The 27,472-nt window shown below is 38.6% G+C and overlaps 4 protein-coding genes across 6 annotated transcripts; 1 reads left to right on the top strand and 3 right to left on the bottom strand.

Moving 5' to 3' along the window:
• Nucleotides 1-26,694, top strand: LOC113675451 (acyl-CoA dehydrogenase family member 11). 3 transcript variants are annotated; one of them, XM_089189791.1, is made up of 15 exons: nt 4-371; nt 1,785-2,017; nt 2,164-2,263; nt 2,783-2,909; nt 3,333-3,478; nt 3,693-3,767; nt 4,196-4,270; nt 4,416-4,510; nt 5,323-5,422; nt 5,817-5,957; nt 6,636-6,728; nt 24,369-24,446; nt 24,978-25,170; nt 25,399-25,465; nt 26,117-26,694. In XM_089189791.1, the coding sequence occupies exons 1-15, from the start codon at nt 120-122 to the stop codon at nt 26,238-26,240; spliced, it is 1,899 nt and encodes a 632-aa protein (XP_089045917.1). In that variant the 5' UTR covers nt 4-119; the 3' UTR covers nt 26,241-26,694. The 3 variants fall into 3 exon arrangements, 2 of the variants coding, with proteins under 2 accessions (XP_089045917.1, XP_027047832.2); XM_027192031.2 differs by having other exon boundaries at nt 5-371; nt 3,336-3,478; XR_016181796.1 differs by lacking the exons at nt 24,369-24,446; nt 24,978-25,170; nt 25,399-25,465; nt 26,117-26,694 and adding exons at nt 13,660-13,891; nt 15,472-17,003 and having other exon boundaries at nt 1-371; nt 3,336-3,478.
• On the bottom strand, nt 8,605-11,609 carry LOC113675453 (BTB/POZ domain-containing protein 6-like). The gene has a single exon (XM_089189792.1). It carries the CDS (start codon nt 10,872-10,874, stop codon nt 9,555-9,557), a length of 1,320 nt encoding a protein of 439 aa, XP_089045918.1. The 5' UTR covers nt 10,875-11,609; the 3' UTR covers nt 8,605-9,554.
• On the bottom strand, nt 16,658-19,211 carry LOC149036220 (uncharacterized). Its single transcript, XM_089189794.1, has 2 exons — nt 18,788-19,211; nt 16,658-17,853 (listed from the first exon to the last, which is right to left on the bottom strand). The coding sequence occupies exons 1-2, from the start codon at nt 18,984-18,986 to the stop codon at nt 17,282-17,284; spliced, it is 771 nt and encodes a 256-aa protein (XP_089045920.1). The 5' UTR covers nt 18,987-19,211; the 3' UTR covers nt 16,658-17,281.
• On the bottom strand, nt 20,689-23,477 carry LOC113675452 (BTB/POZ domain-containing protein 6-like). The gene has a single exon (XM_027192033.2). It carries the CDS (start codon nt 22,659-22,661, stop codon nt 21,327-21,329), a length of 1,335 nt encoding a protein of 444 aa, XP_027047834.2. The 5' UTR covers nt 22,662-23,477; the 3' UTR covers nt 20,689-21,326.
• Nucleotides 26,695-27,472: the final 778 nt, after the last annotated feature.

Below are 27,472 nucleotides of genomic sequence, written 5' to 3' on the forward strand. Positions count from 1 at the left end.
CGTGAAAGCGTGGTTCCTAAGAAGTAAATAATAAACATGGCGATTGAATTGTAGTGTGCAAGAAAATCCTCTCTATCGACTTTGCTATCGCCTTGCGAACTGTAAAAGTGTATGTGAAGATGTTCAGGGCTAAAATAACAGCCGATAAGTTCTTCCCAAATAATTTGATCGCATGGAAAAGCACTTTAAGGGGCGCAGAAAAATCCCTTGATTTGGACAACCGCGATACGCCAGATAGTTCAGTTGCAGGGGATACTAAATTTGCCGCTTCTAAGAGAGGAACTTTCTTTCAAGGAGCGCCAAGGCTTGGAAATCAATTCAGTGGAGATCTATTTCTGCAATCGTACTTGAAGAGAGTCCTTCCACATGAGGTAAAGGATAATTAACATGAACACAATAGTGATTGGTCTGCGAAATTGTGCAGCTTTAATCTTTAACCCTTTAACCCCTTATAATGACTAGAATCCAAATTCTCCATACAGTATCGCTCCTGAATCACACAGTTAAGTCACGAGAATAAAGAAAATGATAAAAAATTAAAGAGTCTCCAGATTGTTGAAGAAATTCTTCTCGTCAACAACTCAGGAAATCGTAGTTACTAAAACAGAAAATTACCTAAAATTACCTCCCAAGAGTGACGTGTACAATGACCTAAAATAAAAAAACAAAAGCTAAAATAACCTTGACTGATGTCTAAAACAACCAAAAATGGCGTTTTAAGCTTAGCTAAAAAGATCCATAATAGTAGCTGGTAGTAGCACAATGATCTATTAGGTGAAACCGCGAAGGTAAGCACTCAGCTCGCATCATTCAGTTCTGTTCCGTATATCACTGGCAATTACTATTTTAAATTGCTCCTATGAAGTTTAAACGTCACTTTGCATCATTTTAGTTAGAGTAGGTTATTTTCAATCATATTAGGTCAAGAATAGTCAAGACATTAGGCAGGTTATTTTAGGTAATTTACTAAGGTCATTGTAGACATCACTTAAGGTCATTTTAGGTCAATTTGGGTAATTCCTTTTTTTAGTAAGTACACTTACTAATTGAAGAACGGTTTGGAGAATATTCAAACTGATGTCAAAATGTAAAGGGTTAATCTGCTCTTTTTAAATTGTGTTTTTTCCTACAGGGAGCATTGACTTTTTCTGCATTAACTGCTTGTAAATTTTGTGATTGTGTCTGGTGTTGGTGTTTTGACAGTTTGTGCATTTACAAGGGTTTTAATCCTCACTTGTGATATATAAATATATGACTTTCATATATTCTTAACCATTTAATCCTCACTTGTGTTAGCTATCACAAAATGAACTGTACTCTTTTTCATGCAATCTCCTCTTCCCATAAGTATCTAGTAGATAATATTCTGTATGGCCACATGGGACTATTATAGTACAGCTAATTCATATCACACAACATTAAGTTCTTTCATTGTAAGGTGTGATATGGTTAAGTGGGGGTTGTATTCTGTAGTCTGTGTGAGAGAAACTCCCTGGAGATGACCTCTCCTCAGGGTGTTAAAACATCCCTCACTTTTACTTAAGTGAAAAGAACTACTTGCATCCAAGATGGATCACTCTTTGCACATATCATTCTACTAAATACATATTATCAAGGAGTTTGATTTATTTCAATGAAGGTGGATGGACATTATGATTGCTGGGAGTGATTAACCTGTTGAACATTGCAAAGGAGACTCTGTAGACTTAAATTAAACGTATAAAAGGTTTTTCTTAATTTTGCTCACAAAGTTGCTCAATGAAACTGGACTTATTTAAACACAGGTTTTACAAGAAATCTTTCCAGACTTACAGCACTTTGGCCACAGAGTGGCCACTGATATTTACTCAATGGGAAGGGAATGTGAGCTACAGCCACCAAAACTTGAACAATTTGATGCTTGGGGAAAAAGGGTGGACAATATTCAGACTTGCCAGGGGTGGAGACAGTTACATGATGTGTCAGCTGAAGAAGGATTGATATCCATTCCTTATGAAAGAAAGTATGGACAATGGAGGTAAAAATGAGTTTCTGTTTTCATAGAAACTAGTCAAAGTCAGTTGATTACACAAGTGCATAGAACTGACATGCTATTTTTTATCTGTGCAGGTAGCTAAAGGCGTCATTAAAACTTCAACATTGTTGATTTTTATTTATTCTCAGTCGTATCTACCAAGCTGCGAAACTGTTCATGTTTTCTCCTTCTTCTGGTTTGTATTCTTGTCCATTGGCCATGACAGATGGAGCAGCTAAGAGTATTGAGGTACATGTACTATGCTTAGATTTGAAATAATGGTATACGTAAGCCAGTTTGCCTAATTTAAGCCCTAAGTATTAAAGACACTTTGTTCTCTTCAGTGAAATAAGGTTTTAGTGGATTAATTGTGTGAGCTACAATAGTTGTCAGTCATTTTGCAATGTTATTCATTAATCAGTAGTTAACTGGCTGTGGTAAAGTAGTTTAACTAGTTAATGGGCCCAGCTTCAGTAATGGATGTGGTTGACTAGAAAGTTCAACATGCACAGCCGTTTGCTTTAATTGAAGATGCCATTTTTAGCTTTCTTTCCTTTATTCATGATCAACATTCTGTAGTTAAGCATACTTGATCTGAATTACCCTTTTCAACTCATGGTTCATTCAGCACAATTTTACAGTATACAGTGTATAACAAGCAGCCAGCGTTCCTTCAAAGAAATTCAATTTTCTTTTCTGTTCCAAATTTGTTGGAGATGGAAAAACATTGTGACTTTGTTGTAATTTCCCCTATATTTTAACATCCAGGTGTCAAATATGACAGAGAAGCTTAGTGTTCTTAAGGATGCCTACAGCCATTTAACCAGCAGAGATCCAAAGAAATTCTGGACATCTGGTCAGTGGATGACTGAGAGGAAAGGGGGCTCAGATGTAGGTAAGTTTAGATTATCTGCTGGAATATTTTTTTTGAAATTATTTTGTGTAAACTGAGAATTTAATTCTTCTTTCCCAGTGCTGCTCATCTTTCCATTAATAATAATTTTGACCCTTTGCACCCTCACATCAGTATTCATATTCTCCACTCTGTTCTCTTTACATTTCCTATGGTGCTGACAAGGAGAATTTGATTGACAATCAGGAGCTTGTGAAATTAGTGATCATTTCCTTTATTCTCGTGACCTCGATGTTTGACTGTCAAGGGTGATGCTGTTATAAGTAATTAGAAATCAGTCACTCTTAGTGGTAAAGGGTCAAGTATCATGCCTTGACTCACAGTAGGCTGATTATTGCCACCCACTATTATTCATTATCCAATCTACATTCCTATGTTAGTGGTGATGAGTGTCTTTTTGCCTAGTAGCAAATGGTACAGAGACGATTGCTGTCCTTCAAGACAATGACACCTACAGACTGTATGGTTATAAGTGGTTCAGCTCAGCTACTGATGCAGATGTGACACTCACTCTTGCAAGAGTCCAGAACCCTGATGGATCTACTGTACCTGTGAGTGGTTTCTTTCATTAACATTGCAACAGATGTGGGTTCAATTTGATGTTTTATTAGATTTCCTCTTGGTTTTCTAGTTTACTCTTGATAGAAGTAGAAAGAAAATCACAACTTGTGCCACTTTCTCAAGTCTAATTTGAATTTTTCCATATGTACTAGGTGTTAATAATGTCATAATGTCATAATTTGCATTGTTATTAATCTGTATCAGGGCACCAAAGGCATTACAATGTTTTACATGCAAACTCGCAATGAAGATGGCAAATTAAACAATATTGAAGTCCAGGTAAAATGAATATAACTTATAATTCTTAGGATAGAATGCCACCACTAGCTGTTAGTGCTGGTGTATTTTAAAGGAAAGTGTAAGTGAAAATGGCCTTATTTGCCCAGAAGTGGACAAGGGTAGGGCTCAGGGGTTTGGTTAGGTTTTGAGGGATTTTACATTCCTAATAACTGTCTTTATTTTTCAATTAATCTTCATAACAAGGCTTTGACAGAGAAAACTGAACAACCATGCCAACCTTAATCCTTTCTTCTCAGTCTGTCCCTTCAGCATCATTATCACAATTTTTTACATTTTTGGAAGCAGCATGTTTAAGATGTCTACCCATTCTTTAGCTCTGTTACAAATAGATTCAATAGAACTGATGCACTGATATTACAAGCTGGCAAAGTTAATTTGATTTAATATTTAATCCTATATTTTTGCAGAGATTGAAAAATAAGTTGGGAACCAGGCAGCTTCCTACTGCTGAGCTTCTTCTTCATGGATCACAAGCCTACAAGGTAAGTTCATTCACTTATATCCTCACCTTGGTGACAGCAATACCTGCTCCATTGTCATACCATATTTTATGGCCTTACCTCTTTGACCGCTTGCATATAATTACATTCTCTTATGCAAAACCAACTAACTTGGAAACATTTTCAGATGTCTGATGAGGGTCGTGGAGTGCCTTGTATATCAGACATGTTAACAATCACTCGTTTTCACAACAGCATTGTAGCTGCAGGTGTCATGAGAAGGTGAGAGTGGTGAAAAAAGGAATTTTGTTAAAATTACAGTAGCTTTGTACAGCTAACATTTCTGACAGATATTGTAAGTGGCCTCTCATTTGACATGGCGAGCGCTGATTCAATGTGTGGGTCTAACCCTAAAAGTCCCACTAGTGACCAAGACAGAATTTCTCCTTACACTATCGGTACAATATCAAGCAGAAAAGTAATGAGAATAAAGAAAAATATCAATTAGGGGATTATGGATTGATCCAATTCTGAATTCTCCAAACTAATATCATATGAATTATATGGCAGACAGTAAGAACAGAAAGAATGAGAATTGGGAGTTAAAGGTTTAAAGTATATCTGTGTTAGGTTTTTGGGTGACATTCTTACTCTGAAAGTTTCCCTCCCTGCCCTGGAGTTAAAATGGCTGGTTACAACCTGGAAGAGAAACTTGACAAACATATTTTAGGGTGGGTGGGTGGGAGAGGCTGAAGAGGAGGTGAGTACTTTTAGCGCAGTGAATTCGATTAATTCAAGTGGCTTGTAGTCATACTATAAACATAAGCTTTTAACCCCTAAATCTGACCAGCAACTCATTTCTCCTTACAGTACCACTGCTTAATCAAACACTAAGGTCCTGAGAAAAAAAAAATGGAGATGATTGCCAAACACAAATTCTCCTTGCCAGAACCTCAGGATAAGGGTAGAAAACAGTTTGTATGAAGCTAGAGTGCTTTCATGACTTTAAAAATCAGTGGACCAGCTTTGAACCTCACAATATTTTGTTTTACGATAATATTAGTTAACAATTGACGTCCTTGGATCCTTTTCAGAATTATGTCTCTGGCTCAGGATTATTGTTTGAGAAGATCAGTGTTTGGTAAACTATTGGTGAAACATCCCCTTCATATGCAGACTCTCGCTAAAATAGAGGTAATAACACTTGGTGATTTATTTTCTTGGTCTTTGAACAATTGTCAATGTAATTTTAGAAGTAATCCAGGTGTGCAGTTGTTCATTCCAAATTTGCTCCAGGAAATATTATCTGTTTTTTCCCTCCCATAACCACAGAAAAAATGTAAATTGTGGCCGAAAGTGACCTAGGAGTGTTGTAATTCAGTCTGAATTAAAAAAAACCGGTAGCAAATTGGTTTACTTCATCATTTCTTCACTAGGCAAATATTTATTTGGGCTATAAACCAATGAAAATAGCCACTAGGATAGAATATAAATGATTAGAAATTGTACACCTACGTCATTATTTACCTTCAAAGAAAGAGAGAAAGATATCAAGATAACTTACCTCCTTTTTTTCGTCCTTGTACAGGTGGAGACCCGCGCGGCCTTCCTGCTCTCAATGGAAGTTGCCCGTCTGCTTGGTAAACAGGATTGCAACGAGACCTCAGATGTAGAGACACAGCTGTTGAGACTTCTTACACCTATCACAAAGCTGTACACTGCTAAACAGGTACGACCATTGCTTCAAACAAAAAATTGTGTGCAGGATCAAATTTGACATTTGCTGTAAGGTGTGACTCGCTCTACAAGAAAGTTTGCGCAAGTTTTCTTTGCTCAAAAATATCTTAACATTTGAGCTTGTCTAAATTTGCACTTCAACCAAGGCTGTTAATGGCAAAGGTGTAATGTTTTTTTTCTTTTTTTCAGGCTAATAAAGGTAAGTGTAAGGCGAGAGCTGTGAGGGCGCTATCATCGCGCACAACTTGCGACTGAATATGCGGCAAAAATACACCTGTTTTGCAGGCTAACTTCTACGATTGGAGTTACCAAAAGGCTTTTTTTGAATGTAACCAATGAATTGCTCTAGTCGTAAAATTAATCTAAGCCTTAATTGGTTTATACGCTATGCCAAGCAGGTACCAACATTTATAATAGGTACTCACGCTTCAGCGATTTTGTCGAGGCGCGCATAACCCGATACTCTTGCGCATCGCTTCCAACTTGTATCTGTTTGACGTCTACGCGAGGAAATTGTTTCCTTAATTCAGAGTGGGTGTTTCTAGAAATTTATTCAGTTTGTGATTCTAAGAGAACACCTCAGTTAAGACCTCTAGAATCAACCCTTTTGTCAAAGCTTATTTATTGTTTTTTAAAGGTCTCATAACCTGAGCTTTGCTTTTTTACACAGGCCATGCAGGTTACCTCAGAAGGTCTTGAGAGTTTTGGTGGTCAAGGATACATAGAAGACACAGGGTTACCAGGCTTGATGAGGGATGCTCAGGTACTTGGCTTTTTTTTTTAGTATTGGTTTTTCAAAAAAATGTTACCAGTCGTTCTCACTTGTTGACAGAACTGCAGCTACACGTTAGTGGCGAGAACTTGGTTTCACAACAGAAAACTGTTGCTGGTAATATACTATTCTGTTACATTCTTGATCTTGCTACAAGCTGTACTCGGGTGCGATTTGCGTACAATCCAGTGATTTTCTGATTATTTCATTCTAGCCAAATGATCTGCCCTAGAACGTGAATATTCTACAACTGAATTTATTCGAATTTGATTTGCACAAAACTGCAAACCGAAAGCTACCTTATACATGTATAAGCAGCAGGAATACTACGGATTGTCTCAGTAGAAGTGACGAATAAATGTTGTTTGCATATTTAGGCAAAACTTCCTCTGCAATGAAGATTAGTTGCAGCTTATTAAAATAATTAACTTTGCTTATGGATAACTCAATAGGCAACATATAAAACCAAATAAGCCTTTGATGTACTTTGTATGGTTGTGATCATTGGATGAGAAATTCAGCAATTGAATCTGAGTCATCATTTGCTGAACTTTTAAAAGGATAGCACTTTTAAGTGAATGTAGCTTTGAAGATACTAGATTTTTTAATATTTTCAGATTTTTGTATTAGAAAATTCGATCAAATGTTATAGTTGCTTCAAAAGTTGCTTAGACCCTTTCAGGGTTAGTCGTCATTTGTTTTTTTCAATCTAGTTTCTTATCGCCCCTGGAGTTTTGGTAAGCACGGACATTTTTTACATCGAGTGTCCTTTGAAGAGATTGTTAATTACCTTGGCGATATGTGTAAGAGTTGTTGTCCGTTCCAGGTACTTACATTCGCGTCAGCTTGTTTGATTTACAATTTCATTAAAACTACACGAAAATATACGATTTCTACTTGAAATTTTGCGCGATCATATGAAGAGAAAATAATAATTCAGGAAACTGTCCCTGTATTGTCGTAGTTCCATAGTCTGAGTAGGGACCGTTCGTAAATGTGAATGTGACACCTGAACAGCTCTGATTACTCACACCGTTTTTCCGCCAACTCACCGTGAAACATGGCCTCAAACACAGGACTGCTGATAGACAGCACTTTCGCTTTCACCATCCATCTTGCGAACAACGAACCTGATATCGCTGAGGCGATCGTTGTTGAAAAAAAATTTGGTTCTCTCTCTGATGGTTGGTCTTGTCATTTGCCAGTTTTCTTCTCCGACAGACATGGCTTCTGTTGTGAGATGGGCGGTGAATCAAGGAAAAATCTATCTTTCGGCTGTATCAATTCGATTTATAAATCGGGTGGAAACCGAGACAGTGGTAATTTTGGAAATTTGAAGATAAAATAACATCATACACGACAGAATTTTCACCCCTAGTTCTCCGTACGTCAGTACGGGGGCCAGCGTGACGGAAAACACATCAATGAAAAATAACTTTGTCTTACAACCTACATTCGGGCCTGCAAACACAGGGCTTCTTTTTCCTTTTCCTTTAATTGAAGCTGAGAACTCTCTATGGAGAAAAAGGATGAACGTTTTCAGTGGAAAGGGAAATTACACCTATATAGGAAGCAACACCTGATCATTCGCTCTGACGAAGGATTAACGCCCGAAACGTCAGCTTAAGAAACTCTTTACGGTTGCCAATTTACATAATCAACTCAGTTTATTAAACTAAATTACCCTGTTATATTCTCCCACCGACGCAGTACCACAGTTTCTTTAGAAACTCACTCCCTCTATATATCTGATCAATTCACTTAGTGGCTCCCGTATTCGGTGAGCTGCCTAGTAGCCTGCCAGAAAAAAAAAAAAAAAAACCTTTGTTGCTCACATTTGGAAAACCACTCACGAGGAAAATGATCATTTGATTTGCACTTTTCATTTACACTTTTCAAATACATTTATAACATAGCTAGTAAATTTGTCTAATCAAATTCAATTGCGTGAGCGTGCTTCATATTTCTATTGTGCACGCTCATGACGTCAGCAAACAAATCCCTCGAGAAAACAAATTTTCTCTGCGATTTTTTACTTTGGGATTTTGCTATTAAAAAACTGGTTAAGACTTCTGCGGCAATTTAAGTTAAACATGGAAACAAAATCGTTTACAGCGTAGCGAAATGTTTTTCTGAAACAAAATTATCAACGCGCTGAAGCGTAGCAGAGGGAATATTAAACTGTATATGCTTTTATGCTGCATCAAAATTTTTTTACCATAAACACTAAAAAGGTGTTCCTCATCTGTTAAAATAAAATTTTTGTACGCCCATCCATGTCGTTTTGAAACACTATTCAAGAAGCTGGTTCCAAAATTATTTGACTTTGTGTGAAAATGATCTGAAATGAAGGTATGTCTCTCTCAAATATCTAAGGCTCAGTAATTTTTTTATGACTAGCCATGACCCACACTCGAAGTCCATCACTTTCAAGGCCTTGGAAATGATATTTGTGTTGTTCCAGGACTAAGATTTAGAATTAAAGCGTATCATTGAACTTTGAGGCAACAGCTGAAAATCGTTGCATGACAGAAAAGTTTTTAAAAAGCAACAGCTAGGTGAGTTGAGTCATTAATACAGCGATTTCAGGCAGTACTTTTACTCTTGATTTACAGCGAAAAATGTTTCAAGGCTAAAATGTTCAATAATATGATATACATATCTGTGTCCTGTTTTCCTTGTTTAGTCATAGCCTTCATAAATTTCCCCCCACCCCCCCCTCTTTGCGCTCGGTCATGTGCACCTGTTCTCCACAAGCAATCCATTTTTTCCTGTTACACAAGCCATGTACTCATTTCTGTTACGACTAACTAGTGATTATTGTAGAGAAAACAATAATTCTGGAAATTGACCGCACATGGTGCTTGTTCCATTTGTTGAGGATTCATTGTTGGTGAAAGTGAATGTTACACCTGCACTTTGAATTGAGCCAACACAACCAATTCCTTGGCAAGTAGGAGGACCTGATATCAGAGCACTTATAGCATAGGAGGTGTTTCTCTTTATGTTAATTTGCTGGTCGAAATAAACCTCAAAACCTTGGTAGCTGCATTTCTCGCACTGCAACAACTCTGATGGAAAGGATGCAGTTTTGGTTGCTAGAACTGATTTGCTTGTGTTGTCTATCACCTCTAAGGTGACTGGGTAACTTTGATTTTCGTTACCAAAGAAGCTTATCGCGTGTAACGCCACATCCTTGTCCACAGAGAAGTTAAAACAATCGCTGCGATTGGGATAATTCCATGGGTTGTCTGACTTTAAGCCCAGTCTGCAGCATCGTTTGATATCACCAAACCTCTTTGCCTTGGAAAAGCCTTCTACAGACTTAGTGATTGAATTAAAATACTTGAAGATACTGATAATCTCTTGTTTTGTTAAAATGTCACTGTCAAGCACCACACCTGCAAAGTCTACCTCCTTCATTGTTGGGAAGCGTATGGCTTTGACAATTTGTTCTCCAAGAATTCTTCTTTTCGTGTCACCATGTGCCTCTATACCTTGTCTCTCACATTCCTTTGTGGCCCACAAGTCAACAGCTTTAAAGAGATCTATCTCATCAACGGATAGATTGTCTCTAATGATTACCTCTTTAAGTAAGGACCTCTGAATTGTCGCAAATTCATCCGCTTTCAAAGCTTCCTTTGTCTTTTCGTCGATCAGTTTCCAGCATCGTTCCATTAGGTCTTTCTCTTGATATTTCTGTATGGATGGAAGGATACTGAAAACATTGGATGGATCCAAGTTCTTTAGAAGATATTTGGAACACTCCTCGGCGAGTGACGGCACTATGTATTTCTTTGCTAAATATAATACTCTCATCACGTTACTTCCATTCAAAGCCACCTCATCGCTGTATATGTAACGAAACAACTCCAAGAGACTCTCGTACTCGCAGTCAGGCAGTTCAATAGAGTGTTTAGTCTCCGGCAACTCGCCGTAAAACATGGCTTCAAACACAGGGCTACCGATGGACAGAACCAACTTGTGAGCAGGAATCACGTGTTTACTTTCGCGTTCATCGTCCATCTTCCGAACAACAAAGTTGACATCGCTGAAACGTTCGTTGTTGAAAACGAACTTAGTTCTTTCTCTGATAGTTGGTCGTGTTGTTTGCCAATTGTCTTCGGTGAGAGACATGATAGCTGCTTCTGGCTTTAGAGACAGGGACAATTCGCTTTAGTTAGCAAGATAGAGAAGTTTTTATATTGGCGGAGCACGAGGAGAAGACAGCAGGGGGCAACTCCCAAAATTTAAATATAAATGGTCACATATTAATGTATTCTTTTATTTGTTTATTAACCGAGAAAACCTCATATTGGTTGTGTGAGTTACTCGCTCCCTCCAAGATTCAGGCTGCGCAAAAATGTACCTGATTTTTACCCCCAGAGTACAGTGGTCCACAATAAAACAACTTAAATCACCAATGACATTTTGCCCTTTTACTCCGTTCACATTAATTAGTGACACGTAACGTTACGCATGCAAATATTAACGAGGTTGCCTCGGGGCATGAATATATTGGAAGCGTTTCCGGTAGCAGTCACGAATGGGCACAAAGGTTGTTTAATACGCAGAGAGCCTAATAATATGTGCATTGGTGTTGCTTAAAGAAGTTTCTGTATGCGTTTCTATCTGTAACGTAATTGTTTAGTATTCGTTAAGAATATCTGTATGTGAGTTAGAAACTGCGGCCGGAGAGGAAACATTATTCCTACGCTGGAAATTGTGGACAGAATTTGAATTTCTTGACGTATATAATGTTATCTAAGAATGTCGTGAAAATTTTGCGGACAGTTAATTGACTGGCGGTTTTTTTTGTGCCTTGCGGGAACATATTTTTGCGATTTCCTACTCGAGCATGAGAATAAATCACGGTAAAGGCCTATTTACACGGTACGACTTTGTCGCATGCGACAAGCTTACGACAGGCCTACGACATGACTTAGGACAATTTACACGCGCACGACATTTTCACCTACGACATGCCAAAATCGCGTGCAATTCCACTCCGGTGGACTGGGGATAGTAACAAACAAAATGGCCGAGAGCCGAAAAGTTACAAGCGACTAAATACAGGAATGGCTCCGACCTGTGATTGGATGATAAAAATAGTAAAAGTTCATAAGTTATATCTTAACTCCTTGCACGTGAGTATTGTTGATCGCGTGTACCGAAGCGGAACAATGAAATATCGATGCGAAAACACCGACGTGTCAAACAAGAAATGGCTACTTACATAACGAAGATAAGGCAGAGTCTATCTTCTTCAGCTAGGTCGTTCAGCGATATTCCGGCGATGAAAAAGTCATCCGCTGCCAAGTTCCGCTGACAAAACTAATTTAGTCTGTCTAGGCGGACGACCAGAGACTGGAGCCATTCCTGTATTTCACCGCTGACAGGAATGGCTCCAACTCATGCGTATATTAATTTTTTGGTTCTGGCTAAATAATCTATATACCGATAAAAAGTGAAAGAGCTATTTATTAGGTTCTTCTTATGTTGAAGTCTACAGTGCTTGCAAATGAAGCCCTCTTTTATTTCTACAGGGTGATGTAGTTTCTAAGTTTTAAAATAATACAGCAACTGCATACCATGTTTGAAAGATCACGCAAGGTTGCGTGACGCTGCCACCGATGTTTTTAATTTACAGTATGCTCTACTGGAGAAGTATGGCTTGCCCGCAATCGAGGGAATTTTTTTCGTGGAAACGGATTTTCTAGGTAATTGTTCGCATGAAGGACAAACCCATTCATCGGGTTCTTGATCTATTTTTGCACAACACCCAAAGGAAGAAAGTCGCGGATTAATTTTGCTTGGTAATTTCTAACAACTCCACTAGACCTAAAAAAGGAAAAAAACAAAACAAAAAAAAAAATAGTGTCTTACCAGTCAAACCAGTGGCAGTAGCCCTCGCACTGAATCATATCGAAGTACCTTGACTGTTTGCAGTGATAGCACAACCAATCTTCGAACAGTTTTTGGCTATAACAAGAAAGAGTAAAATGATTTTATAAAACATGTTCCAAAAGTAATGAAGGCTGTTCATCACATGACATAGTATTGGAACGAGTATATCTCATTAGTTATCGTATCACACTACTGTTTTAGACAAGGTATTTATACCACTTAAATTTAAGAAAGAATGAGTGGACCATAAACTACATTTTCTGTACGAGCCATCCTAACCTAATTTGCCAACTGCTTTCCTGGCATCATCTGTAAAAAACCTCTTCAATTTTTCAAATTTGAAAATTTTCAGCTAAAACCGCGGCTCCCAAAAAATATTTCTCATCTTGCCTAATAAATTTTCAAAAGAAATGTTCAAATTTTCACAACTTTGCCTATTCCTGCTCGTAGGTCCAGGTAAGCCCTTATGGTCACTGGTCATAGCTGCTAACAATGGTTTATAACTATACGCGTTTAGTGTTACCTCGTAAAACTCCCCGAAGAAGTTACGAGAGTTAAACGAAACGCGTCAGAGAATAAAGAAGTTTTACAACTACTGTTCGCACAGCACTGCTCACCATTTTAGTTTTAAATTTAAAATTTTTTTTTTTTTTAAATTACTTAAAAGTTATTGAAAAAAATTAATAAACGTTTGAGTCGGAGCTATTCCTGTCAGCGGTGAAATACAGGAATGGCTCCAGTCGTCGTCCGCCGGAACTGACCAAATGAGTTTTGTCAGCGGAGCTTGTTAGCCGATGACTTTTCCATCGCTGGAATATCGCAGAACGACCTCGCTGAATAAGAAAGGCTGCCTTCCCTTCGCTACGTAAGTAATCATTTCTTTTTTTATAGATCGGTGTTTTCACTTGCATTGATATTTCATTGTTCCGCTTTGAGACACGCGGTTAACAATACTCACGGGCAAAGAGTTAAGATATAACTTATTAAATTTTACTATTTTATCATCCAATTACAGGTCGGAGCCATTCCTGTATTTAGTCGCTTGTCGAAAAGTTTCGGCCGCGGTCATTGTTTCAATAATTTGCAAGAGAAGGAAGAAGAAGAGAAAGGTGAAGGAAGTGTGGGAGAGGGAATGGCTAAGAAGAAGAACGGAGCGAGGGGTTTTTAGGCAGTTGTTAGAGGAGTTAAGGCTGGAGGACGAGTGTAATTACAGGCGATACTTACGGATGGACACGGAAACATTTCAGGTGAGGTTAAATGGTTTTCCTTACTTCGTAAACACGTACAGTGGGTGTTTTGGCGCTTTTTTGAACTGTGAAAGACATTTTCAGATTATGGTTTTCATGGATATTCGTAATTTTAGCGTTTAGTGTAATTTGTGTCGGGGTAAAATTTATTTGATCGTGATCGGTCGTGCGAAATATTTGGGCCCTGAAGTCAAGCAAGCAAGCCCTTCAAGTGCGAACTAGGGGTGGCGAATGGTAAATACGAGCCTTTGCGAGACGGCGAGACCAGCGTTTTTCTTTTCGAGACCGAGACTTTTTGAGGTCTTTGGATTGCAAGGCCGAGAGTTAGACTCCAAAACGGCTTCGCAAAAAATTCGAGACTTTTAAGACTTTCAGAAACGCTCAAAAAACGAGACTGCGAAACCCTTGAAATTTCACAAAAATTTTGCGAGACCTTTACATTTTTAGAGGCCATTCGCCACCCCTCGGACTCGTTTTATAAGAGGTGCTAACAAAAAGTGATTTCTGTAGTAGTATTCCTCGGTCTGCATTTTACCCCTGCAGACTGCGTTTTTAATACACTGACCGAATTTTCAAGTTGGCGTTTGCAATAACAATATTGAAAAATGATTTTGACAAAATAGTTCAGCTGTTCAGTTACACAGTTAACATTGCATGGTTACATTGCATTCTACAAACTTTACGAAGGGAGAAAGGAATTTGTGATCTAAGTTGAATATTATCTGCAGTTCATTTTCCCTTGATTGATTTAGTAAAAATCGTCAGGACCTTGTGTTGATGGCATTCCTATTGCTTGTCCACCGTGAGAATGGTAGTGTTACGTACCACATTGTTTTTGGCGGGACAAAAATTCCACCCTGACAAAATTTTTGAAAAAAATATCATAGTATTCAGTGAGAAACTGGGAGGAATACTCGCAGTATAGATGACCGGGGGGGGGGGTCGATGGAGCTTCATATTGCAAACCCAAAATAATACATGAACCCGAAATTTTACACTCAAAAAAATACAAGGCAAAATTTTTACAGTCAAACAGACTTTAAGACCAAAAAAATTGTGACAGGTCTCTTGATCCACAAAATACCACGGGTGTAAATTTTCAATCGCAAAAATGTCAGACCCCCCCCGCCATGTATACTGCAAGTACCCCCCCCCCCCCCCCCGGTGACAACATGAGTGAGTCCATTGATAAGCTATTGAAATTGAATTGCAGTAACCATTTCTGTTGCTTGCCGGCTGGGCACAGCATGGTAATACTCATCCTCTATGAAAATCTGAAATGAAAGGCATTGATGCAAAGGTCTGGGGAATAAACCATATAAATTCTATATTTGGTATTGAGGTAGAATTTTACTAGATAAAAATATTATGTCTTTTAGTTCGTCCAGGTTGAGTTAGCATTCAAAGGTTACTGTTTTATTCTCCTGTCAAATGTTACTTATAATTATGTCAGGGGGGCAAAACAGACTGTCACCTTTTATCTTGGGTGCGTAAAATGTTGTCCAAGTGCTGATATTTTACTTTATTATGTTATGGCAAAATTGGTTGATCTTTTGCTAAATCTACCTTTAAATTTTTAGAACCTTCTTGAAAAAGTGACACCGTTAATTGAAAAGAAAGAGACCAACATGAGACAGCCAATACCACCTGGAGAACGTCTGGCAGTGACCTTGAGGTTTTTGGCTACTGGAGAGAAATTTTCCAGTCTTCAGTACCAGTTCAGAATCAGTGTGCCATCCCTGTCAGTCATTATTCCAGAAGTGTGTCAAGCCATCTTTCAGGTCCTTAAGGACGATTACTTCAAATGCCCAAGTACTCCAGAGGAGTGGTTACCAATAGCACAGCTGTTTCATGACCGTTGGCAGTTGCCGCATTGCATTGGTGCTGCTGATGGAAAACATGTACGTATCCTCCATCCACGCAACTCTGGTTCTGAATTCTACAATTACAAGGGTTTCTTCAGTGTTGTGTTGCTTGCAGTTGTAGATGCAGATTACAAATTTATATTTGCTGATGTGGGCTGTCAAGGCAGAATAAGTGATGGTGGTGTACTCAGAAACAGCCTGTTTTGGAAAGCTCTGGTCAATGACTCTCTTGGCTTACCCCAGCCGAGATTGCTTCCTGAGTCAGCAGACAAATCTTTTGATGGCAGCTACACCCAAAATCCATTGCCTTTTTATCTAGCTGGAGATGATGCTTTTCCACTAGAGAATAGCATCATGAAGCCTTATTCACAGAGAAATCTTTCAGATGAGAAAAGGATCTTCAACTACAGGCTTTCCAGAGCACGACGGATCAGTGAGAATGTTTTTGGCATTTTGACAAGCAGGTTCGGGGTATTTTCAACTGTTATATGTACAAAGCCAGAGAGTGCTGTCAATATTGTCCTTTGTGCAATAGCTCTGCACAACTTTTTAAGATCAAGAGTTCCAGAAAGGTACATCCCCACTGGGGCCCTTGACATGGAGAACTCCAATGGTGTGGTAAATGAAGGTTCCTGGAGGCATGACGTTGCTACAATCCCATTTGCAAATGTCCCAAATTCTCGAAAGGGAAGGCAACCAAGGAAGGCAGAGGAAATGAGGGACCAGTTATGCAACTACCTCAATGGTCCAGGCCAAGTTCCATGGCAGTGGAATGTCTTAATTTAACTTTTAAAACAGTAAGCAAATTGCAAATTTTATGCAATTGTGACAGATGTAGCAAAGTCTTCTTTTGAATCCGAGAGGTTTTTCTCCATATTTTTAAATAGAACAGTCAGTTGTGTAAGGAAGATGTAATATTTTATTGCAATTGAAATTCCACAACTACAGGCTTTCCTGAGATATTGTTGATTTTGTGTTTTGACTTCATACTAGAACGACTGATGACGTCATCAGTTATCTAATTTGCATAATGTAAAAACTTCAATATCTCTGGAACTGAAGAAGATATTGCAAAAAGGAAAACACCATTCTTCTTCTCTCTTAAAGGCCTTTCAAATGAGACAAAATAATTTCTTACTTCACATGCACTTTAAGTGTAAAAGTGACTAAAAAATGTGTTACAACCTATGATATGTTCATGCATGAACAATATTTACAAATTTAATAAATAATTCAATACCTTTGTATTTATTCTCTCTGATCAAAATGCATTAACAAATATATTTTCCTCTCTAGTATACTGAAAGTTATATAACAACAGTCTTAAGTTTATACAAGTACTGTTTTCATAAAGACTGTTCATAAAATGGGCATGAATGCGAAAGTTTTAAATTTTAACAAAAATATATCATGGAAATTGTAAATTTTGTCCCAATAAATTATTTATTTTTAAACACCGAATTCAGGGCAAAAATTGACTCACAATGAAGAAAATAAATCACTTGTCATTAAAGTCATCAAAAGCCTAGGTGACAAGGTTGGACAAGGGCTGTGCTACAGGTAACATTACTTTTACAATACTTTGTTGAATTTCAATTTTCAGCATCTCTTTAGCATACCCTTCTGGTATTTTTTTCAGTTGCCTTGAGACATACTGCCCAAACACAATATCAGCATCAGTGACATCCTCTTTTGGGCGCTTCATTTCCTCTAAACAAGTGGAAAGAAGCTCATCCTCAAATGCTAATGCCCTCTTTTTTTTGTTTTTTACTGACGGAGGGTTGTTAGTGGGGAAAACACTCCCTTGGTCAGAACCATCATCAGAAACATGGTGAGTTGCTTGCTGAGATGGCTGATCCTGGCCCACAGCTTCATTTTCTTTCTCCTCTGAAATGCAAGTGTCCATATTGCTTGAGGTTTTCCTGGGGGTTATGTTATCTCTCAAAAAGTGGAGGGAGGTGAAAAAGTGCCATTTTGATACATACACGTCCTTGGTCCCTTTTCCACTTGTTCTGCTGCTTCTTTCTTTCCCGATTTCTTTCCCATAATATGTACGCAGGGCAGACATTTTCTTTAGAAGCTCCTCACTTGTGAGACCTAAAAAAATTCAGGCCATGTTAATATATCAGTTTCCATAGAGTCAGAAACAGACGGCTGAAGCAGTTGCAGCAAGAGCAAAACCCAGAGCAAGTACCATTCCATGTTCCAGTCGTTGTAAAAAAAAAATAAGGAGCTGTGGCCAACTCGACCAACTCCTTCTCTCTCCTCTTAATCTATGCTTTGCACAACCCCATACATTTATTATACACGCAGCCATTCTCATACTATTGAGCGTTTTCACTCACCTGACAAGCCGCCATATTGGTTTACTCAAACAAAAGACCATTTTTGCATAAAAATAAAGTTCAACTCCCAAAGGACTGGTTTGGTACACCAATATGGCCGACGTTTCTTTGTTTTGGAACACCAATATGGCCGCCGTGACGTCAAGTGAAAACGCTCTATTTCACATAAACAGTTAATATGAATAGAGTCGAAACTTGTATGCAGTAATTAATCTATGGGGCTGTGCGGAAATCTTACCGACGAATTTTGTCGCGACAATTTTGTTGGACAACTATTTTGTCTCCTGACACAGTCATGATGCTTTACTGACGGCACTAATGCGTCCTTGCTTTGCAGCCGGCAGCCGGTCATGCTTTTTGGCTGACAAATTTAGGAAAAACTTACTGGTGTTATTCCTTTGCTTATTGTTCGCGATGATAATTGCAATAAGGCATATTTTGTTTCTTGAGAACGCGAATGAGTCCGCTTTAACTCAGGTCAAGCCGCCTTCGAGCGTCATCAGTGTCATCGATAAATAAACTTTTGGAAGCTCGCTTCGGCCAAAATTTCCCAAGTCGCAACAAACCATCCACGCTTGTAAAACGTCGGTGATGACAGAAATTTGTCTAAATAAAGTTGCTAGTGCGAATAGGCCCTAAATTATCACGGCTTGAAGTATATTTGCTTTCGGTTTTCATGGGCTTACCTTGTTTATTGAGGCGCAACAAAATGCGATTGACTGCACTTTGTCTAGCGTCATTTTTAAAGTAGTCTCTGTGGCGGCTGTTGAAAAGAACCTCTTCCTCGCTCCACAGTGATATCATATTCTCTGTTTCCTCATCTGAGAATGTATTTTTCGCTTTGGAAGCAGTCTTCGACTTTCCGGAGGCGACTTCCTCCGCCATTTTGACGCAAGAAAATTTCACCTTCCTCCCCTACTCAGTAGAAATTTGTCACAAAATACGTCATTTTCTATCAATTTCGGCTACGATTGTCGCAGCGTTTTAAAACATGTTTTAAAATCCTACGACATTTTTCGTGACGTGCACGACAGTCGCAAGCGAGTGGTAGGTTTGATTTACACGATACAATTCGTGTCGTAGGCCTGTCGTAAGCTTGTCGCATGCGACAAAGTCGTACCGTGTAAATAGGCCTTAACAACACGAAATCAGTGAAGTATGACCTACGAGTTCCTTTCTTCTTTCAAGCATGATTCTTGCCGTGCACTACTTAAAAAGACGGAAAACAAAATTTATGATGATGACTAAAATAATATTAGTTATAGTTATGGTAATGATCATAAAATCGGTAAAGACCTGTAGAAAGTTGTTTAACAACTCAAAGGTGATACATAGAATTTGTTTTCGTGATGTTGTGATTTCGGAAAGGTTCTTAAAATAGTGACAAAAACACAGTGCGTGCCCAAATTGTAACAGCGGTCAAGAGCAACTTTAAATATGAACAGTTCACCGAAAATGTAATCTCGAACGTATTTTTCCGGAGATTGCTCCTCTCTGAAGTGCAAGCCTTTGTTATACAACCAAAAGGAAACTCGATGCGTATAGTGATTGTAGATTGAATCCCAAAAAAGTTGAAATGATGACAAAGCAAAAAATGAGAGTTGGGTGAAAACTGAACGACCTTTATTTATTTGCCCAGTCTTTTCTTTTCCAACGACCCAAATCATCCTTTATTCCGTTTTGAATTCGTAAATGGCAGCCATTTTACAAAGCCGTAGCATTAAATGGTACCCTGAGGGAATTCTCCAATAAACCATTTTGAGGTGCAACTTTCAGGGAATTCCTTCGCTAACAAGGCTCGCACTTAGCTTGACCTGGGAAAGGTTGTTGTGAAATAGGATTTACAAAAATTTTCTCGTTCAATTTAACAGCTCTCTTGTGGACTCTTCTGGGATGGTAAACGGCTCATGATTTTAAAAGGGATGAGTAAATAAAAAAAAAAATGAATAAAAAAGACATATCTTGTTACGGTATAATCTAACCGACAGAAAAACACTACAATCCCACAAACTCAACAACTTTATTAAACAACGAGTGATATTCTTAATAAGGAGCGACTCCTAAAAAGAAAGACAATACTTGTGGTTAATAAACTTAATTAAGCCCACCACAGTCTATATCCTGGCTCTCCACTAACACAATCTAACTGCTGTCTCCAAAGTTCCTTGAAATGAGCAATCTTCCACAGTAAATCTCTCCTTAAATCAGTCGTTGCTCCGACAACAACAACTACACTTACTACTGCATACGTGAGTCTATTTAACAAATAGATTCCAAGTTGCCGTGCGTCTGTTCAGTAATAGATCACAGATGACGTCAAAATGTGGTAAGAACAAAAAAGTGGCACACGAGGCGCAGCCGAGTGTGTCACTGATGTGACACATCAGAACATCGACAGGAGGAGCGGTTTTGTTCGAGATAAAAGTCATAAGCTGGAACCTTGATGAGTCACGATTTTTTTCAAGGGAACGGCTTGATTGGGGAAATGATCTAAGGCACCAAGAATTGTTGACTGTGATCGTGTTTTTGAGTAAATGTAAGAACGACTGATTTATCTTACGGGTTATGCAACACAGCTTTTGAAAATCAAATTCACTAGCTAATTAAGGGCAATATATACCCAAAAATTAACATGTTTTATTGAGAATATTCTCTTCACAAACTAATCACGTAGAAAAATCGAGATGCACTAAATGAGACAGTAAGGATGGTTGTTAGCCATTATTGCCTCCAAAGTAACTTTAAAAAGGTACATCCAATGATTGTCTGTAAAGATGAAATGTGAAATGTTAAGCGCAATACAAAACTGTTATTAACACCGGAACTGTAAGCTCAAGATTTGGATTTAAAAATGTTAGAGTTAGATAAATGACACAAGTAGCAATCTTTGAGATATTCTATTAATTAAAAGTCATTAACTGAATATTTTCTCTCAGTTCTCATGCGCCTTTGGCCCTAAGAAGTTCTATTATAGGCAAAATTTCTGTTGATTTAACGATCATTATAAATCACGGTCTTCGAACGTGGTATTGGCTCCATTGTGATGCTCCTGATTTGGTAGTTTCCTCTGATACTTTGAAAAAAAAAAAAAAACGGAAAGGGTAAATGATGGGAAGAAAGTGGTATAGAGAATTTTTGTCATGGGCGTGGAGAAAACGAAAAAATCTTGGTTTCCCAATACCCATCAGATGCTTAATAGCCAAGTTCTATGTTACTATTCACTGATTATTTAAGACAAAAGAGTAGTTCGGGAAACTGTCCCAAACTAACATTACTTCCATTATTATTTAGGATGTCACTGTTCATGAATGTGAATGTTACCCCTGGACACTGAACAGAACTGACACCGTTCATTCCTTTCTTTGAAATAGGACCCGTTATTACAGCACTTAAACGGTACCGGGTGTTTTTCTTTAAAATGATTTTTGCGCTGAAAATCAATTCAAAACCGTTGTAACTGTATTTTTCGGCATGCAATTGTTTTGTTTGCATTGTTCCAGCTTTTAAAGACATCAACACTTTCGCAGGTGTAAGCATCTTCAGGTGGAAGTCTACACAGTAGGTGCTGTCCGGTTTACCAAAGAAGCGTACTCCATATAAGGCAATGTCTTCGTCTGTAGAGAAATCGATGACATCTGGTGTGCCACTGTAATTCCATCTATCATTAGGTGGTGAGATAAATCTACCACATCCTTGAATTTTCCCAGGAGAACCAGATCTTGCTATTTCGGAATATCCCGCTGGAGACTTAGAGACAGAACTTACGTGTCTGGTAAGACTAACAATTTCGGCTTTTGTAAGAATATCACTGAGTAAAACAACACTCACAAAATCTTCCAGACTCATTGTTGGGAAGCGTATTGCCTTCACTGCTTTTTCTCCAAGAATTCTTCTTTTTGTGTCACCATCTGCCTTTAAACCTTGTCTCTCACATTCTTTTGTGGCCCATAAGTCAACAGCTTTAAAAAGATCTATCTCTTCAATCGCCAGAGTGTCTTTTACGAGTATTGCCTCAAGTAATGACCTCTGAATTGTCGCAAATCCATCTGATTTCGCTACTTGTTCCGTCTGGTCATCGATCACTTTCCAGCATCGTTCCACCAGGTCTTTGTCTTGATATTTCTGAGCTGAAGGAAGGATACTGAAAACATTGGATGGATCCAAGTTCTTTAGTAGATATTCCGAGCACTTCTCAGCTAGTGACGGTACCATATATTTCTTTGCCAAATACAACACCCCCATGACATTACTTCCGCTCAAGTTTGCTTCATCGCTGTACATGAAACGAAACAACTCCAAGAGACTCTCGTACTCACAGTCAGGCAGTTCAATAGAGTGTTTAGTCTCCGGCAACTCGCCGTAAAACATGGCTTCAAACACAGGGCTACTAATAGACAGCACGAACTTGTGAGCAGGAATTACTTGTTTACTTTCGCTTTCACCATCCATCTTCCGAACAACGAACTTCACATCGCTGAAGCGATTGTTGTTGAAAACGAACTTGGTTCTTTCTCTGATGGTTGGTCTCTCTGTTTGCCAGTTATCCTCGACGAAAGACATGATTCCTGATCGTGGCTTTAAAGCGGAGCCTCTTTACCCCGCAACTTTGCAAGGCATTGCAGATTTCAGTATAGAATGGGTGGCAACTCGAGACAGCGGCAGCTTACATAAAATGAACACCGTATATGATTACTTGGGAGTTGGCTGTCACGAATGGTTAACTGACCTTGAAGTTGAATTTAGATATATGAAAATTCACATATTTGCACTGCGGTGGAGAGATGAAATTAGAAGATCCTCGCAGCTAAGAACACTAGAAGAACATTGCTCGCGTGACATTTGCGTTACGTATATATGAAAATTCACATATTTGCACTGCGGTGGAGAGATGAAATTAGAAGATCCTCGCAGCTAAGAACACTAGAAGAACATTGCTCGCGTGACATTTGCGTTACGTTTAAAAGTTTATTTAGTTTAATATTTCACCTTTTCTTTTTACTTATTGATCACCTTGATTGACACTGAAATATGAGTAAGTTGATGGTTTTTAGTTAGTTTTTACGTGTCGTGTCGGAGGCATGAATCAGGATAGATTTCCCGTTTTTGATGATTATACTGTTTAGTTTAACTCTGGAATCCCGTCACGAAGTAAGTCAGTTGTTTTAAGTCGTTTTTGGTTTCCTTAGGCTTTGTTACATTCAATTATTCGCGTTGATTTCTGTTAGTGTAATTTCTGTAAGACCGCATGTAATTAGCGATTAAATCTGTTCGTGTTTTGAAGATTATATGATGTGCTTAGATCTCTTATTTTTGGTTAGGTTCTGTTGTTTAGAAATCTTATTTATTTATTGTTTCAGATCGAATAAAATTCTATTTATACGATTCGGGATTCTTTAGAGCCACGCAAGTTAATTTGGTTTTCATCCGACGGATCACTTCAGCGATACCGGTGCAGCGCTCTACCAATTGAGCTAACAAGCCAACTGGGAGCTGGTCAATGAATTGGGTACAAATAAACATCCAAGTGAATGAAGAATTTAGATATATGAAAATTCACATATTTGCACTGCGGTGGAGAGATGAAATTAGAAGATCCTCGCAGCTAAGAACACTACTGAAACTAGTAGTTGTAAATAGGACCTGAAAAAAGACCTTGAAGTTGTTATGATAAACAAAGAGCCTTTCTGTATTAGCGTTGCTAAAACACCGTGGCGGTTCTCATACATTGCTACGTGAATTTCCTGTCCTCGCGAAGAATATTTGAATGTTCGCTAGTGATACTCTTAAGCGGACTGCCACCGGAAAACTATTCTCCTTTGTCCCCGTTGTTTGGTCTCGTCACGCAACGCACGCTCTGGTGACGTTGCGTGACAACGGCTGCGTAGGAGACCTCACGATGACAGTTATGAATTTCATGCTGTGAGTCCTTTCGTCAGCCGGTTGACTTTTGCAAAATTTCACGGAATCTGAATTAAGTTATTTCTAGGAAAGTGATCCTAGAATCTTTAGATAATCGTATTGCGTGAAAAGTTTTCCAAAGTTGTATTGACCGGCGATTTTTTGAGTTTTGCGGAAACAATTTTAAGAGCCTGCATATTTAAGTAAGAGATCTCGCTTTTTAGTTCTATAACGCAAGATGTTCTATTTTTTTCTTTTTTTATTTCAAGGACCCTTAAGAGTTTTCTTGGTTACCTGGTAATCTGCTACTCAATCAACTGATGTAGAAGAAAGTGTATCCCCAACATTTCTTGAATTTTTCTCTTTTAGGTTTTGCCCATCTGGGAAGGAACGACGAATGTATTGTCATTAGATGTACTTCGATCAATTTCTAAAAGTCACGGGCAGGTAATTTTAATTGTTTACCTAAAATATGGCATAGTTAATATCAGTAGTAAATGTTACCTTTTATACCAATTTTGTTTTTACGATTCTTGAGCTTGGTAATTATGTCATAAACCTTAGGCATTGTGCTGAACCCTCCAAGAAGGAAAAGTGTTTGTAAGGAAATTATGCCTTCGTGCAATGATTCGTGAAATCTTCTGTGCCTTAAAGCATTTTGCAGCCCTAATTTGGCTTTAGCGTGAGTTGACAAAAAGTTTTGAAATTTTTTTCTGGTTTTGTACCTGTTCACATATTGTACACCCGTCTTTATATTTTCACTGTTTAACTGGAAAAAATCCTTGCTACAAGCATTTATTACCGTGGTCAGAAAGAAACTTTATAGATAAGATGAGTTGCCTAAACTAGAGGGTATTCACTCTACGAAGGCTCGAATCCTTACTTCTCAAAAAGTTCGTGATTTCAAGTCTTTGTTAAACTCAGATTTCATGCACTAAAACATTCGGAAACATGTTCTCTTTTCTTATCATAATGCAGGTACTGAAGGCTTTTCACGCGGATGTTTCCAACAAGTTATCTAGGGCGTGTGCGTTTCGTCCAGCCCTGAAGGTTATAGAGGAAAAAGTACAATCCTCCATGAATACCTTGCTGTCTCCAAAAAACTACGAGCTTCTCTCTGATTCATTACCTGCACGGGATGTCGCCTTCAGCCTGGCAAGAATATACATGGGTATGACGCTGATGATACTGTTTTGTTTAGAAATTTGTTAATGAATTGTTGTTCAGTACGGTCGCAAAAACTGTGTGGTCGGCGTCTGAGGATGTGGGAAAAGGGAGGGAAAATTAAAAGCGCCCCTTTCTTTCTCCCCCCCCCCCCCCCCGACCGGTGCGCATATTCGGTCACTTTCTAGATCGTTTTTAATATCTCGCCTTAAACCATTCCTTTTTCTTTTATCAGCGTCCCTATTGATAGAGCATGCTTCCTGGGAAGAGGCTGAAGAACAGGACGTGGAAGCTGCCAAAAGGTAAGTTAAGAAGAAGAAGCGAGGATACACGAACGATCTGCGTGAGCTAATGTTCCTGTCGTTTGCAACTCTTTTCGTTAAAATGTGAATAATACACCATGTAATTTCTGTCCTCAAGTTCTTTCTTGAAGACATTTTATATGTCAGGTGTTGCACTCCTAATTAGCACGACCATGCGCTCATCCGATATGTCATCGGGTAGAATGAGTGGTCATTATTCATTATGTATGATCACCCTAACGGGAAATTTGAAAGCGAGCGTGCTTTGAAAACCCCAGAACGATGTAAGAAAGGGCCGAGTGGGCAGAGAAAACTTGCTCGCGTGACTTCAAATAACTGCTCACCAACACTTTGACCTACAGCTTTTTGTAGAAAATGAGATATCTACAATGATAGACAAAAACGAAGAATTTTTTTCAAGTGCAAGGTCTATCCATTTGCGCTAGTAAATGAACATAGAACAGCCATTGTTTTGTATGGAAGCCGATCTCGAAAGAAACTTTCTCGAAACTGGAAAAGACGCTTCCAAAGTGACTTTAAAAGTGGTATCTAATTTTTGAAATTCACTGCTTTCGAGTCCCATTTGAACCAAGCTTAGCAAGAGTAGAAACGCACAAAACACACGTACTAAAGGCACGTGCAATTTTTTAGGTGGTGTCAGCAAGACTTGACCCCAGTTCTCACTCAACTCAGACACAACGCATACGACGCGAAAAGCTCCGCCTGTGACCTGGCGCTAGTTATGAAGGGACATTCAGATTTCACAAGAACATGATACTTGACGGTCGTTTGCAAAGCCTTACACAGCAACAGGCTTGAAATAGGCCTCAGCTGCTTGTCAGGGAATTTCACTCACTAATTGCTAAGAAAACACGATTTTCTGAAGTGTTTACTGTAGTTAGAGAGACAGAGACTTAAAATAAGCAAAATTATACGTTTAAGACAGAAACAGAATGCACGCCAAAGCGGGTGTCGTGGTGACGTTTGATCTTTTGTGCTCTTCGAAAAAGATGCAGATTTAATCCATCCAGTCATGTGGTCAGCAGTTTCGGCCTAAGCAGGCCTTATCGTCGTGACATAGCTGATCAGCCAATGATCAAGGCACTTAATAAATATTGTATGGTATATGCAGTCAATATTTTAATCCATTCGCATCCTTCCCTACATGTGTCTATCCACACCAAGTGTAGATATCATTATTACCTCATTAAATTCTCTCGTGAATGTTACACAATCTGAAGATTTGGTCCACTACGCATGCTCTATTGCTTCAGTGCCTCTCTCAAAGAACTGTCGGCAGTTTTGGTTTTTATGTGGAAACAACTCCAATTATTTGCATCTTTAGCTTGCTCGGTATGTGCAAGAAAAGTGAACCCGTTTCACTCAACTTAGGTCATATATGGCAATCGCTTTGAGTTCATTACTCAATCGCGCAGAAATTAAGAGCTCAAGTCGTGGGACGAAGTACTAGAAATTACAGAAGGAAGGTGACAGAAAAGTAAGCCATAATGAGCGAAAAAAATAAGTGAGATACTGTTGATTAGAATTTTTTTTTTTAGGACACGCTCTCCTTATACTGCCCCGTCCGTTTCCCTTTTCAACGTCGTGTACAACAAGTTTTAGCGATAAAACACACGACCTTTCCCGCTTTGAGTGTGGGGCATCAGCGAAATCTATAGCGAGAGGAGCAATTTGTCCTACATTCAGGAACATAGGTATATTTTTCAAACTCTGTGCGCTCATTGTCGCAAGATCGACGTTTCCATTATCAACACTGCAAACCATACACTTCATTAGCAGGGGTTAAGCTTGCGTGCGTAACATTAACTCTTGTAAGGCTGAAAAGTAGCAACCAATGTCGTCAATGAAGATTTGAAAGGAAAGGGAACAGCGCACTGTTGAAGATGTTATGCTTGGAGCATATAAGTGTAAAGTTGTTGCAGCAGCGGAGAATACATATATATATATATATATATATATAGACCCAAATACTCTAAGAGCACCACC

Source organism: Pocillopora damicornis, chromosome 12, assembly GCF_964200805.1.
Source record: "Pocillopora damicornis chromosome 12, jaPocDami1.2, whole genome shotgun sequence".
Lineage (NCBI taxonomy): Eukaryota > Metazoa > Cnidaria > Anthozoa > Scleractinia > Pocilloporidae > Pocillopora > Pocillopora damicornis.